We start from the raw sequence: 12,655 nt of genomic DNA, 5'->3' as shown, positions 1-12,655 counted from the left end.
GCCTAATTAAAAAATAACTGATACATTGGTATGTCTTTGTATGTTTGCGAGGAGGGGTACATGTATAAAGATGAGATGAGAAAACATTCTTTCTAATACCAGCTCTTATCTGCCTCAGGGACCTTATAGAGTAAGGCTTCTACTGGTGATCCAAAGATATGAGCTTTCATTTTGTTTTCAGAGAGGATTAGAGAGAAGCTTTTCCATTATTATTCTTTACATAGTATATGTACACAAATCTACTGGAATTCAAATACTAATAATGAGTATACAAAGTAATTGAGTTGCCAAATTTATTTCCTGTTGTGTTAAAATACGTAAAGGTGTAGAGGTATCTTTCAAGTAGAATGGTAATCATACTATGACAGTGCTTATAACTTTAGTTCCTCAAGTAAAAGTGTTGAGCATAGTAAAGTTTGATCTGTTAATGATGTAGTTGTGTTATTATCTTTATGAGCAGATGACAAAAATCTATTTGGGGAGGTTTTACACCTAATGTTTTGATTTTATGGAAATCAAACCTAGCTCTAAACATTCTAGCCGTATTATTAAGACTAAAGAAAAGCAGAGATTTTCTTGTTATAGTCGTTTGCTTTTGTCTAAATTTTGCTCCCTTATTCTTACTCATAAACACTTTCCTGTGCTGTAGAAAAAGGCTGGCCTGATAACTGGAGTAATGTGTGAACCTCAGAAGAGCTGAGGGTAACTTAACTCCCGCGTACAGAAAACATAGTTTGAAAATCTAGGGTCAAGGAAAGGAAGGGGTAAATTTAGGATATGTTTGGGCAATGGATCTGTTTATTTGTGGGACAAACATAGGTACCATAGAAGTTGTGACCAAGCATGAAAGTCGAAAGGCATAGTAGGGTTGGATCCTTGTTTTTTTTTGTGTGTGTGTGTGTTTTTTTTTAACATTGTAAAAGAATACAAACTACTCTGTGTATGGTGGGAAACCTGTGATGTTTTTTAGTAAAGTTCAGTATCTTTCTCTGCCTTAGAATGATACTAGGGGGAAAGCAGATTATTCTGATTTGAAAGTCTTTCATGAAATTTCTCTTGAATAATAATGGTTGGTAAAATGTGATTTTGATGATCTTTCAGTGTGAATGGGGAGCACGATTTTTATATTGTTTGGTCAGTAACATAGAAACTGAAAGAGGGAGTCACTCAATTCTTGAACCCCCAATTGTGGACCTGTGGGAGCTGGGAAAAGACTGACAAGCCCCTCAGAAGAAGGCTCTACATATATATGGCGGGCTTTCTTTGTTGACAGTGATGGGGGGAATTTTAGGAATGCTTCCATAACTTAGTGCAGGGCACTTTGGGCCATGTATTAGACTTGTTCTTCAGAGATTCTTCAAAATCTCTTCACAGAGAAGAATAAAAAATATATGAAGCTATTCACAAGTAAATATCCTACAAGGATTGTGTAATTTTTTTTCTTTTGGTTCTGTGCTTACCAAGAATGAAAGAAAGGGAGAGGGGGGATGATTGTGGGAAAATGACAGAGATCCAGGAATCTATCTTCTTCACCAAAACAACTATTGAACTGATATGAACCGTCTGAATCAACTATTTTGGAACTTTGAAGTCTGGTGATACACCTGCAGCATCCAGAGAAGATGAAGAAGCTGGGAAATTTCAGTAAATATTGTGAATTTTACCTTCCCTATAGCAGCTACCATGCTGGCAGCTGTGGGGACTGCAGTCCATGTTCCCAATGCAACTTGCTGGTGCCCAGGTGGGCGATAAGGACCATATCCTCCAGGGGGATGTGGTCTGATTGCTGGTTACTGTTTTTTGCCTGCGCTTTGACAGTATACCTGGTCACCTGAGAGCTCTGATAGAGAGGTACAATGAAATGAATGTTGTTTTCATGCCTGCTAATGTAGCCCATTTAAGGAACAAATTTTGTAAGATGTGACTAAATTGCTGCAATCTCGTAAAATTTCAGCAGATGAAGAGTTGCTTCTTATGAATGAGCCAAGAAAGTGGTTTCTTGAGATTAAATCTCCTGATGAAGATATTTATTTTTCAGCTATAAAATATCAGTTTGGTTATTTTGTTCATAACTTCAGTTTCTTCACTATGTTCATTTTTTCCTTCATATCCTGGAGTATTTATACTTGCCTGCTAATCCCAAACTTACTATCATTGCTTCTGTTTCTACTGGCTGATTTTTCTCATGGTTATTGAGTTACATTTTCCTGTTTCATGTGTCTAATAGTTTTCAGTTGAACAGTGGCCATTGTGACTATTATATTGTTGAGTTTCTGAATTTTTTATTTTCCATTACAGAATTTTTAGCTTTGTTCTGGCAGCTCATTAAGTTACTTGTAGATTAATTTGATTCTTTAAAGACTTTTTTTTTAAGTAACTTTAGATTCCATAAATGATATATTGAAAATATAGGGGGATTCCCATATACCCTAACCACCTCTCTCTCTCACACTTCTCCCCACTAACAACATCTTTCATTAGTGTTGTACATTTGTTATAATTGATGAACACATACAATTGATGAACACATGCTACTAAGCATGTTCTGTAGTTTACATTATGTTTTACTTTGTACTGCACGTTTTTATAGGTTTTGAAAAAATGTATAATGGCATGTATCTGTCATTGCAGTGTCATTCAGAACAATTCCAGTGTCCCAAAAATGCCCCATGTTGCACCTATTCTTCCCTCTCCCTCCCCTCAGAGCCTCTGGTGACCAGTGCCTTTATAGCAGTGTTACAAGATCTTCCATTGCTAGGATAATAATAAGTTGACTTTAGTTTATAGTTGCATCCCCCGTTATGTTTGTTGATTCTTCAATCTTGAGGATATTTGGAATGGTGATGATCACTCTATTTCTGATTGAGAAGGGGCTTAGATGTCATGGGGCAGATTGATAAAACTGTCTTGCTTGCAATTGTAGATACTCTTCTGTTTTTTGGGATGGGGATTGTCCATCATCATCACTTTGTTAGTTGCCCTAGGCAAATCCAGTGAACTGGAGAGTAGGTGTTGCAACACTGCTGAGATTCAGAGCTCAACCGACACATGAACAGACTGAAGATTTAAGTCTCTAGTACATGTATTTGATGCATATAGTGTTAATTATAGGTTCAAATAAAAGGGGCAGAAGAGCCATGTGTAGGGAAATTATAAAATAGTCTAACTCTGTTACATCGGGAAACATATATTCCAAAGTAAAGCCCACCGACAGGGTGCTGAATTCCTGGATTGTCTGCTATGCCTATAGTGTCTGGATGACTCTAGAGTCCTTGGGAGTACCACCCTTACTTGAGGCACTGTTTACTGTGGCAGTCAATGAAATCCTCTTGCCACGTGCATAAGTGTAACCCGTGGAATGACCTCTCAACCCACTTTGAAATCTCTTAGCCATAGAAATTCATTTGTATTTAATATTTCCCCCTTTTGGTCAAGGTCTTTTTCTAGATGCATTGCAATGCACTTGGTAATAATCACTCAATACTAGGGAGGCTCATCCCCGGGAGTCATGTCCCACATTCAAGGGGGGAAGGTAGTAAGGTTATATGCTGAGTTTGGCTTAGAGAGAGGCCATATATTTGAGCAACAAGGAGGCTTGCTGGAGGTAACTTTTTTTTTTTTTTTTAATATTTATTTTATTTATTCCTCTCTTCCCACCCCCACCCCATCCCCCTGGTTATCTACTTTCTGTGTCCGCTTGCATTCTCGGCAGCACCAGGAATCTCTGTCTGTGTTGGTTATGTCATCTTGCTGCATCAACTCTTCATGTGTGCGGCACCCCTCCTGGGTGGGCTGTGCTTTTTTTTGCGCCAGGCAGCTCAGTGCAGGGCACACTCCTTGCACATGGGGCTGGCTCCGCTATGCGGGGGACACCCTTGCGTGGCACGGCACTCCTTGTGTGCGGCAGCACTACACATGGGCCAGCTCACCACATGGGCCAGGAGGCCCTGGGTTTGAACCCTGGACCTCCCTTTGGTAGGCGGACGCTCTATCAGTTGAGCCACATCCACTTCCCCAGGAGGTACCTCTTAGGCAATGTATAATATTAGGTTAAGTTTCAGTTTCACAAGAAAAAGGTTCATAAATATAACCATCATTGTTAAGGGCCTGGCATATTAACCTGTCCTCCCTCACTAGGCACTGTCCGCATACTCATTTGAATTCCCATCCTGGGAGTTTCCACTACATTCTCTAATAGACTGGCAAGAATCCCTAGCGTAGAGATTTGTTTTTAATCTTTGTTAGGTTGGGTTTAGGATAATCCTTTCCTACAGGGAAACTCCTGAGGGATGGCTTTCCTGAGTTCTCAATTACATCCCCCACCAAGGTCTCTGTAACCTGGCTATTCAAAGTTCAAATGTATCCCAGCCTTTCGTGAGTTCTTAGAATTGTTAGCTTATAGTTCCCTGGTAGTTTTTCTTTCCCTATTTAAAAGTTTTTGCCTGACCTAGTAGAGTCTTGGAATTAAGCCAGAGACTCAAGGGAACCCCTTTGGAGATTTCTAGGGTTCTTTTGCTGTGTAGCTTCCTTTTCCCTGTTACTCTTATCTCACAAATTCCAACCATCTCACAAATTCCAACCATCTCCAAATCCCTGAACTCTGTTTCCTCAGCTCAATGAAACCACCATGCTCTGCTTGGGTTTTCCTCTCTGCACTGTCACCTATTAAATGCCTCCAAGCAGAAAGCCAGGGTTATCATAGGGCTTACCTCATTTTTTCCCCTTGTCTCAGGGACCACAGTTAAGTGCTGCCTGTTTGCTGTAAAAACTGCTGCTCATATATTTTGTCCAGTTTTCTAGCTTTTATACTAAGAGGGCTAATCCAGTAATAGCTACCCCGTTATGAATAGAAGAAGCACAAGTCTGTGGAATGCCTTTTTTTTTTTAAACAACCTTATTGAGGTATAATTTACATGCCATAAAATTCACATTTTAAAATAACAATTCAGTGACTTTTATTAAATTTACCAAGTTGTGCAGTCATCACCATAATCTGATTTTAGAACATTTCATCCCCCTCCAGTAAGATGCCAGTGCCAGACAATCATTAATCTACTTTCTTTCTCTAGAGATTTACCTTTTGTAGATATTTCATATAAATGGATTCATAGAATAGTCTTTTGTGACCAGAATTTTTCACTTAGCATAATGTTTTCAATGCTTATTAATATAATAGCATATTCATTCCTTTTTATGGCTAATATTCTACTGTATAGATATATAATATTTTGTTTATGTATTCACCAATTGATGGACATGAGGGTGTTTTCCATGTTTTGGCTGTTAGGATTAATGCTATATGAACATTACTATGCCGTCTTCAGACATGTTTTCATTTCTCTTGGGTAGATATCCAAGAATAGAATTGTTGGATCATATTATAAGTTTACGTTTAACTTTTGAAGAAACTGTTAAACTATTTTCCAAAGAAGCTACATCATTGTACTTTTCCACCAGCAGTGTATGAGGCTTCTGTAGAAGGGTCTTGATACTTGAGAAGTGTTATGTGCTTTGTGCAAAAATAGTATCTCCATGTTCACTCTTAGCATCTTAGGCTTTTATCTCTGATTTGTCAGCTTTACCTTTTTTTGTATTTCTGATGAGAAAATCCAAATCAAAGTCATCTGTTCACTGTTAACCGTTTGTTCTGGATACAGTAGATGAAGGAACAATTGAGCTTTGATCTTCCAACAACGTTGCCCTGAAGCACACAACTCAAAGGTTTGCGGTTCAATCCTTGGACCCTTTTCCAGACTACCAGCAGGACCTAATCTGAGTATGTCTTATGGCTAGAGACTTATGCATCTTACCTTCCTAACCATTTTAGAATTGCATTCACCTAGGTAAGTCAGTAGACAGGAGGATGGCAGTAGGACATGTTTTTATTCTTCTCCCTCCTCCCCTTTTTTAAAAAATATCATCTTTAGGGCCTTCATTTAAATTCTAATCCCCTTGGAGGTACGGTACAAACTGCATCATCATAATTAAAAGGTTAAGAAAGAAGTATCTTCAAAAATAATAATAACTCAGTATATTCTGTTTTTGAGTTGCTCCCACCTTTGGTAACAGGGAGCGCAAAAGCTTGTATAGTTGCTTGTGTAGTTCTAGACAAAGCACAGTTGCAACTTATTTCCTGGGGGAAAAATGACAGAATGGGAGTGGGTGTGGAAAGCAGGAACAAAACTATCTCCAGGGCATTTTCTACCAATAAGGTATGTTTCAAAAGCTTGATTTTTGTTTATATGCTAGCTCCATCTGCTCCACTCAGAAGGAAACGAATTCATAAAAATCCTGGAACTAAGGTCCTAAAGAAATCAGTAGGCACCAGCAGAAGGCATCCTACCCTATGCATCTGGCCCTGGAGATTTTTCTCTGGTTCCCAGCAGATGACCAGGCTCCGCTTATTGGGCAACTTAACCATCTACTCAACCATTTAATTGATATATATGCAATCATGGATGTATACCTGTTTGTGTGCTGCAGAATTTAGGTTAACTCGTGTGTAGTGTTTCTAATGACTCAGCTTCTTCTCCTGGTTCTGGAGTTGTATTGCCCCAAAAGAACAGTTCCTCATTGAATAATGTTTTAGATTTCATACTCTAAAGGGTGTTAGTTAAATTCAGGGAGAGAGGAGCATTAGCTGCACAGTCAGTGTGTGGTTTCTGGAATCACCCAGCAAACTTAAGCCCATTCCCTACTAAGCCATGGGGGTCAAACCTAACCTTGGTGAATGTGAAGGTACTTAGGCTTCCCTTGTCATGTTTGGACCAGATTCCCTGGGAATCCAAATGTGCCACAGATGAAAGCTGATAACAGGATCAGCTTGTAAAAGACAGTAAGCGCTAGCTTTCTGCAGGGCCTTCTGCCTGCTGATCTCATTGTGCACCACATCTGTGCTGCATAGGTACCCACCACAACCCTCCATTGACTGACACCCATCTGAGCCAAAACAGAGAAACAAGGCAAACTGAGTATTATTAAGGAACTGCGAACAATTTGCTTTTTTAAATATAACATAACACCATCCCCTTTTCTTGGTGGGTTCTTGGAATCATAGAATCTCAGTGAGGCCACTTACTGCACCCTTGAAGATAGATATTCCCTATCCCATGAAGTACTCCCAAGAGTATTTAATTTTGGTTCAAGATTTCCATGATGTAAGTCTGAACATTCATTTGAACATTTCATTTCTCAGTTCCAGTTGCACAGTGCTCAAAAGGAACAAGAGCACTCCTAGACAGAGAGCAGAGGGTTATGCTCCAAGGCTGTGTTTTTAAAGCCCTACAAACTTCACCAGGTCCAGGGATTAAATTAAAACACAATTAAATATGTACTGGATTTATTTAGCTTTCTGAACACACATCCCATTCAGAGAGTAGCAAAACATTTCTATTTACACAGTACCCTTACTGTGAGTCTTCCCTAGGACCAGCAGCCTTGGGGTGTTGACGTTTCCTTGACTTATTCAAGCAGTTCTTAAACCATTGCTACCTGAGGTCTTGTTGCGAAGCACACCCACACTGTCTGCAACAAGAAAAAAGTAGCCACAAAATCCCAAGCCAGACCATTTGAAAATGGAGTTATTTGCAGTTTTTTTATTTTTTGTTTCCTGAAAACAGAGGGTGGAGCTACATGTTCTTCCTACCATGCCTTCTGCCCCCTTGCTCTCACAGCTAAGGGAGGAAAGTTGAAAAATAGAAAATATATAAAGCTTTTACAACAAATCGGAGAAAGCTGAATTGTAGCAGCCCTGAACCAAGGGAGTGGTACCTTTTCTGGGGCCAGACCAGGCAGAGGGAGTTGAACAGCTTCTTTGTCACTAGGACCTTTGTACTATTTGTGGAAATGGAAGAAATAGAACCAGGAGATGGCCAGGGGAGTAGAATGCATAACTACAACTGCAGCTTCTAGAACCATCTGAAGTGACATGTTTTCAAAGGGAAATGCTGATGATTATTCGTTTCCATAGAAAAGTACATTTTCTGGCAAGGGGCTAATAGATGGTGGGGGGCAAAGGTGTAGAGAGATGCTCTACATGGCAGGTGTTCTAAATGCAAGGGCTGCTGGCCCATCACCTTCTAGCAGTGCCTGGTTAGAGGAATCTTGCCTGCTTGGGGTAGAGTGTCTTTTGTATCTTAGCATCTGTGTATCTGCTCACTGGCTTGGATGACCCTCTCTTCCTCCCCACTAATATTTTGATACCTCTTTAGTCTTTCCATTTCAGAACTGGAGGTACCAACCTTCAAGGAGCCTTCCCTGCATGCTGAGATTATCTCCCATAGTCTAGCCAATTCCACCTTTGGTGGAAATGTGATGAGCATCCAAGGGGACTGGAGGGATTTGGACATGCGCCATGGTGTGGTTGGACCTTCCAGTTTGTATGATCTTCAGAGGAGAGTATTTTCTCTCTGTCCTGGTTCCTAGAATGTCAGAACCCAAGGACATAGAGCTCATGGAGCCCAGGCCTCAGGTACTTGACAGTCAGGTGGACAGAGCCAAAGCTCAGACCAAGGACGTGAGTGGTCCAGGGTTACATAGCACATTCCTCTGCAGAGACGGTGACCCTGAAACAATTGGAAACATGTAGCTACATAGTGATGTAGTTTTGACTTAGGATAGAGAATTGGAGCTTGGTTATAGAAAGGTGGCCAAAGCCAGCTGACAGTATTGAAACATGAAGCGTGGTAACATTTGGCAGGTTGACTCTATCCAGACCATGCCATGGGCTAGGGTTCCTAAGTAGATCCCAATTCCAGTAGTCAGGTGTCCCGTTGAGAAAAAGAGCAAGCATCCCTTAGCTGACTTCTCATGCCAGTACTGTTGTGTTTTCTCTTCTATTTCTAGACTTCGAAAAAGCCCAAGACAGCAGAAGCAGACACGTCCAGTGAGCTGGCCAAAAAAAGTAAAGAAGTATTTAGAAAAGAGGTAAGTTTGGGGGTTGTGGGCAGTGAGCTTCTCAGGCTTAAACCTGAGCCATTCCCTTTCTTGTCCTAACTGTGCACATCTCCCTTACCCCAAGATAGTCAAGAACACAATGTCTTAGCTTGCATGTCTTCCTGAAGAGCTGCTTTTCCTATTGAGGACTCCTCAGCCATCTCTTGTGACTTGACAGGAACTCCTTTGCAGACCATATTTATCTCTTTCCCTGTGGGCTTTCTTTGGCATCCATGGCAAAGGAAAGCTATTCGTAATGTCAGCCTACCCTGCCTTTGGGCATTTCCCTGCTTTTATGATTTGATTGTGTAGTTCTGTAATGACATAGTTGTGCAGTCCTTTATAACTGGGTAAACACTTCCATATCCATTATCTCATTTCATCCTCACAATCACCCTTGAGGTCGGCAGGATAGGGATTGCCATTTCTATTATGTAAGTGGAAGAACCCTAAGGTTCAGAGATGGCAGGTTGGCCTTCTGGCTCAAGGTCTAGTTCTTTTTCTGTGATACTTGATTTGGCTCTCTGATCCTCAGTGGACTGGGGGGGAGTAGCTTCCTTTTGTGCAGCAGGAAGTGTGTATTTCTAGCATCAGGATGCTGAACTGTCTCTACCTCGTGGTATCCAGATTCTGAATTCCAATCTTTACTCGTTGATTGAAGGAGCTCATAGTCTGTTGGAAGAAATACACCTTTAAATTTTAATAAGTGGGAAGTGGCTATGGCTAAAGCAATTGAGCTCCCATTTACTATATGGAGGACCAGGGCTCAGTTCCTGAGACCATCTGGTTGGAGGGAAAAAAAAAAAAAAAGAAAACAGGAAAAAAGGTGTCCCAAACCTGCGCAGCATGGAGAGGCGCACAGCCCCCACCCTACGAAGTGACACACCAAATATATGACGACATAACCAGATAGAAAAAAAATTTTTTTTAAATAAGTGATGACACCTTTGTGAAGAGTATGCAACCATGGACTGGAGGCCACCACTGAGGGTGTCAGGAAGGGCCTTGAGAGGTTGGAATTGGCTACATGGATTGGGAAGGGATGAAACTTCAGTCAGTAGAACATACAGAGACACAAGAGTAAGTGTCGTCTCTTCCAGGGAGTTGTGAATAGTCCTGTGGGTTGTAGACAGAGTATGTGAGGGGTATTAGAGGATGAGCCTAGAGTTTCTCGCTGTTCTTTTGTGAAATGATCAGTATTTCAGCTCAGCCAACCAGCCACTATTTATTTAGTGCCTACCCTGTGATATTTATTGCCTTGTTCTTTGAACGTCTGAAGGCTCACTGAGTTCCAGGGATGGGTAGATAGACTGTTTAAGGTCAGCTAACAAGGTGGCTGTCACTAGCCTTGCCATTCCCTTTGTTTCCTGGGATCTTAGCATCACAAATACTTCCAGAGATGAGGTCCTGTTCCTGGGGTCTCTTGAGAGCCACTGGTAGGTCAGACACTACAGCGCCAACCCTGGAGGACTTTGGAAGCTGTAAGAGTAATTTTTGATATTGAAAAGGGTCTTACCCGGGATCTTCTCCTGACAGTGGTCATACTGTGCTTCCATCTGCTTCACATGGCTGTGGTGTGGATCAAATGAAGTGTAATACTTACAGAAACAGTGAAACCTTCACCTTCAAAACCTGGGTTTTCTGGGTTTGCTGAGCCTCTCCTAGCAGCTCTACAGTGCCTGCTTTGCCCAGCTTCCAGGGGCCAGAGAACCTAGCTCTTGATTCTGAGGACACAAGATCCTGGGCTGCCCTAAGACTCAGCAGTGAAGTCCCGCTGCTGGGTGCTTCCATCTCCTACTCTAACCCAGGCTTGCTCAGTCCATCCAAGAGAGCTATTTCCCTCTCAGGGCTGAAATCAGAATCCATTTCTTTTATATTTCTGGCATACTAGCATTCTTTTGTCCAAACCAGTCACCTGGGGAGAAAAAGGAAAGGATTGCCTGGCTCTCCTTTTGCTGCCTTTCCTAATTATGTCCTCAGTATAGATGCTTGCCCTCTCTGGACTGCTGAGCAGCTTGTTCTTTTTCCTCGGCTTGTAGATGTCCCAGTTCATCGTCCAGTGCCTGAATCCTTACCGGAAACCTGATTGCAAAGTGGGAAGAATTACCACAACTGAAGACTTCAAACACCTGGCTCGCAAGGTACTCCTTGCCTCTGGTCTATCAGTATTCTGTGCAAACTGTCTACTTTCTAAGAAGGCCCCTTTCATCACAGAAAGTGTGTTTTCCTTGCCCCAGGTCCCAGGAACTGGGATGGAAGGTGGGGGTGAGGGTGGGGAAGAGCACCATCTCACTTGAGGTCAGTTCTCAAAGAAAATTCCAGAGCTGGGAAACGGACTTGGCCCAGTGGTTAGGGCGTCCTTCTACCACGTGGGAGGTCCGCAGTTCAAACCCCGGGCCTCCTTGACCCGTGTGGAGCTGGCCCATGCGCAGTGCTGATGTGCACAAGGAGTGCCGTGCCATGCAGGGGTGTCCCCCACGTAGGGGAGCCCCACGCGTAGGGAGAGCCGCCCAGTGCGAAAGAAAGTGCAGCCTGCCCAGGAATGGCACCGCCCACACTTCCCGTGCCGCTGACGACAACAGAAGCGGACAAAGAAACAAGACGCAGCAAATAGACACACAGAACAGACAACGGGGGAGGGGGGGGGGAATTAAATAAATAAAAATAAATCTTTAAAATTAAAAAAAAAAAGAAAAGAAAATTCCAGAGCTGGGCTTCCCCTTTCTGGTGGTCTTAGCTCCAGCGTTCCCCAATCTACCCTCCTATTCAAGTTCTAATCTTGGTGACAGGCCCTGGGGCAGTAGCCCAAGTTATCACCCCTCTCCCATCATCCCCCCACCCAAATCAGTTCCATTCTGATTAGTGGCTGTCTCTTTCTTCCTATGCCTTGGACAGCTGACTCACGGCGTTATGAATAAGGAGCTCAAGTACTGTAAGAACCCTGAGGACCTGGAGTGCAACGAGAATGTGAAACACAAAACTAAGGAGTACATTAAAAAGTACATGCAAAAGTTTGGGGCTGTTTACAAACCCAAAGAGGACACTGAATTGGAGTGACTTATGGAGCCAGGGTGGAAGGGCCGGCGATCAGATAGAACAGACTCTGGGGAAAAGAAATTCTAAGGGCCCTCTCTACCCTACCCACTGTTGGGGCCCCAGCATCACCCTGGGGAGTTCAAACCCTGCGGATTTCAGCGGAAAGCTACAAAAATGAGCTCCTTCTACAAGACGCGATCCTGAGTCGTGAGCTGTTGGAAGTGTGGTTTGAGGCCGTCGGAGGCGAGGGCTTAGGGAAGGCCCCTCCCCCTAAGCCCTAGCCCAGGCCTGACCCCCATTCTCCAACGTGGGTCTCCTCCTTGGCGGTGCTGTCAGCGCACAGACCCGTGCGCATCCCCACCCCACAGCCCCTTACCCTGACGGTCTGTATTATATTTTAATGTATATGTGAATATATTGAAAATAATTTGTTTGGTTTTTCCTGGTTTTTGTTTTGCTTTTAGCTTCTACGTGCTAGGATCACAGAAAGACTTTGTAAGGATGGTTTAAGTTCTCCTGCAAGGTTTAATTTGTTATCATGTAAATATTCCAAAGCAGGCTGCCTTGTGGTTTGGGCCAGCCTTGTGCTATGTTGATAAGATTGATTTACTGCTTAAAATCACTTTACTTTATCCAATTTTTACTGAACTTTTTATGTAAAAAATAAAATCAATTAAAGAACTTG

General features: G+C 42.3%; 1 protein-coding gene across 1 annotated transcript in view; it reads left to right on the top strand.

The window, feature by feature from the left end:
- SETD2 (SET domain containing 2, histone lysine methyltransferase) overlaps positions 1–12,655 on the top strand; it is a 130,215-nt gene extending 117,560 nt beyond the window's left edge. The window contains exons 19-21 of the mRNA XM_071212047.1: positions 8,845–8,925; positions 10,974–11,075; positions 11,830–12,655. Of these exons, the coding sequence (XP_071068148.1) occupies positions 8,845–8,925; positions 10,974–11,075; positions 11,830–11,991 (345 nt within the window). The 3' untranslated portion in view covers positions 11,992–12,655. The remainder of the gene's footprint in view (positions 1–8,844; positions 8,926–10,973; positions 11,076–11,829) is intronic.

Source organism: Dasypus novemcinctus, chromosome 26 (assembly GCF_030445035.2).
Source record: "Dasypus novemcinctus isolate mDasNov1 chromosome 26, mDasNov1.1.hap2, whole genome shotgun sequence".
Classification (NCBI taxonomy): Eukaryota; Metazoa; Chordata; class Mammalia; order Cingulata; family Dasypodidae; genus Dasypus; species Dasypus novemcinctus.
Note: the sequence above shows the minus strand (reverse complement) of the source record. Positions and strands in the feature narration are given on the sequence as shown.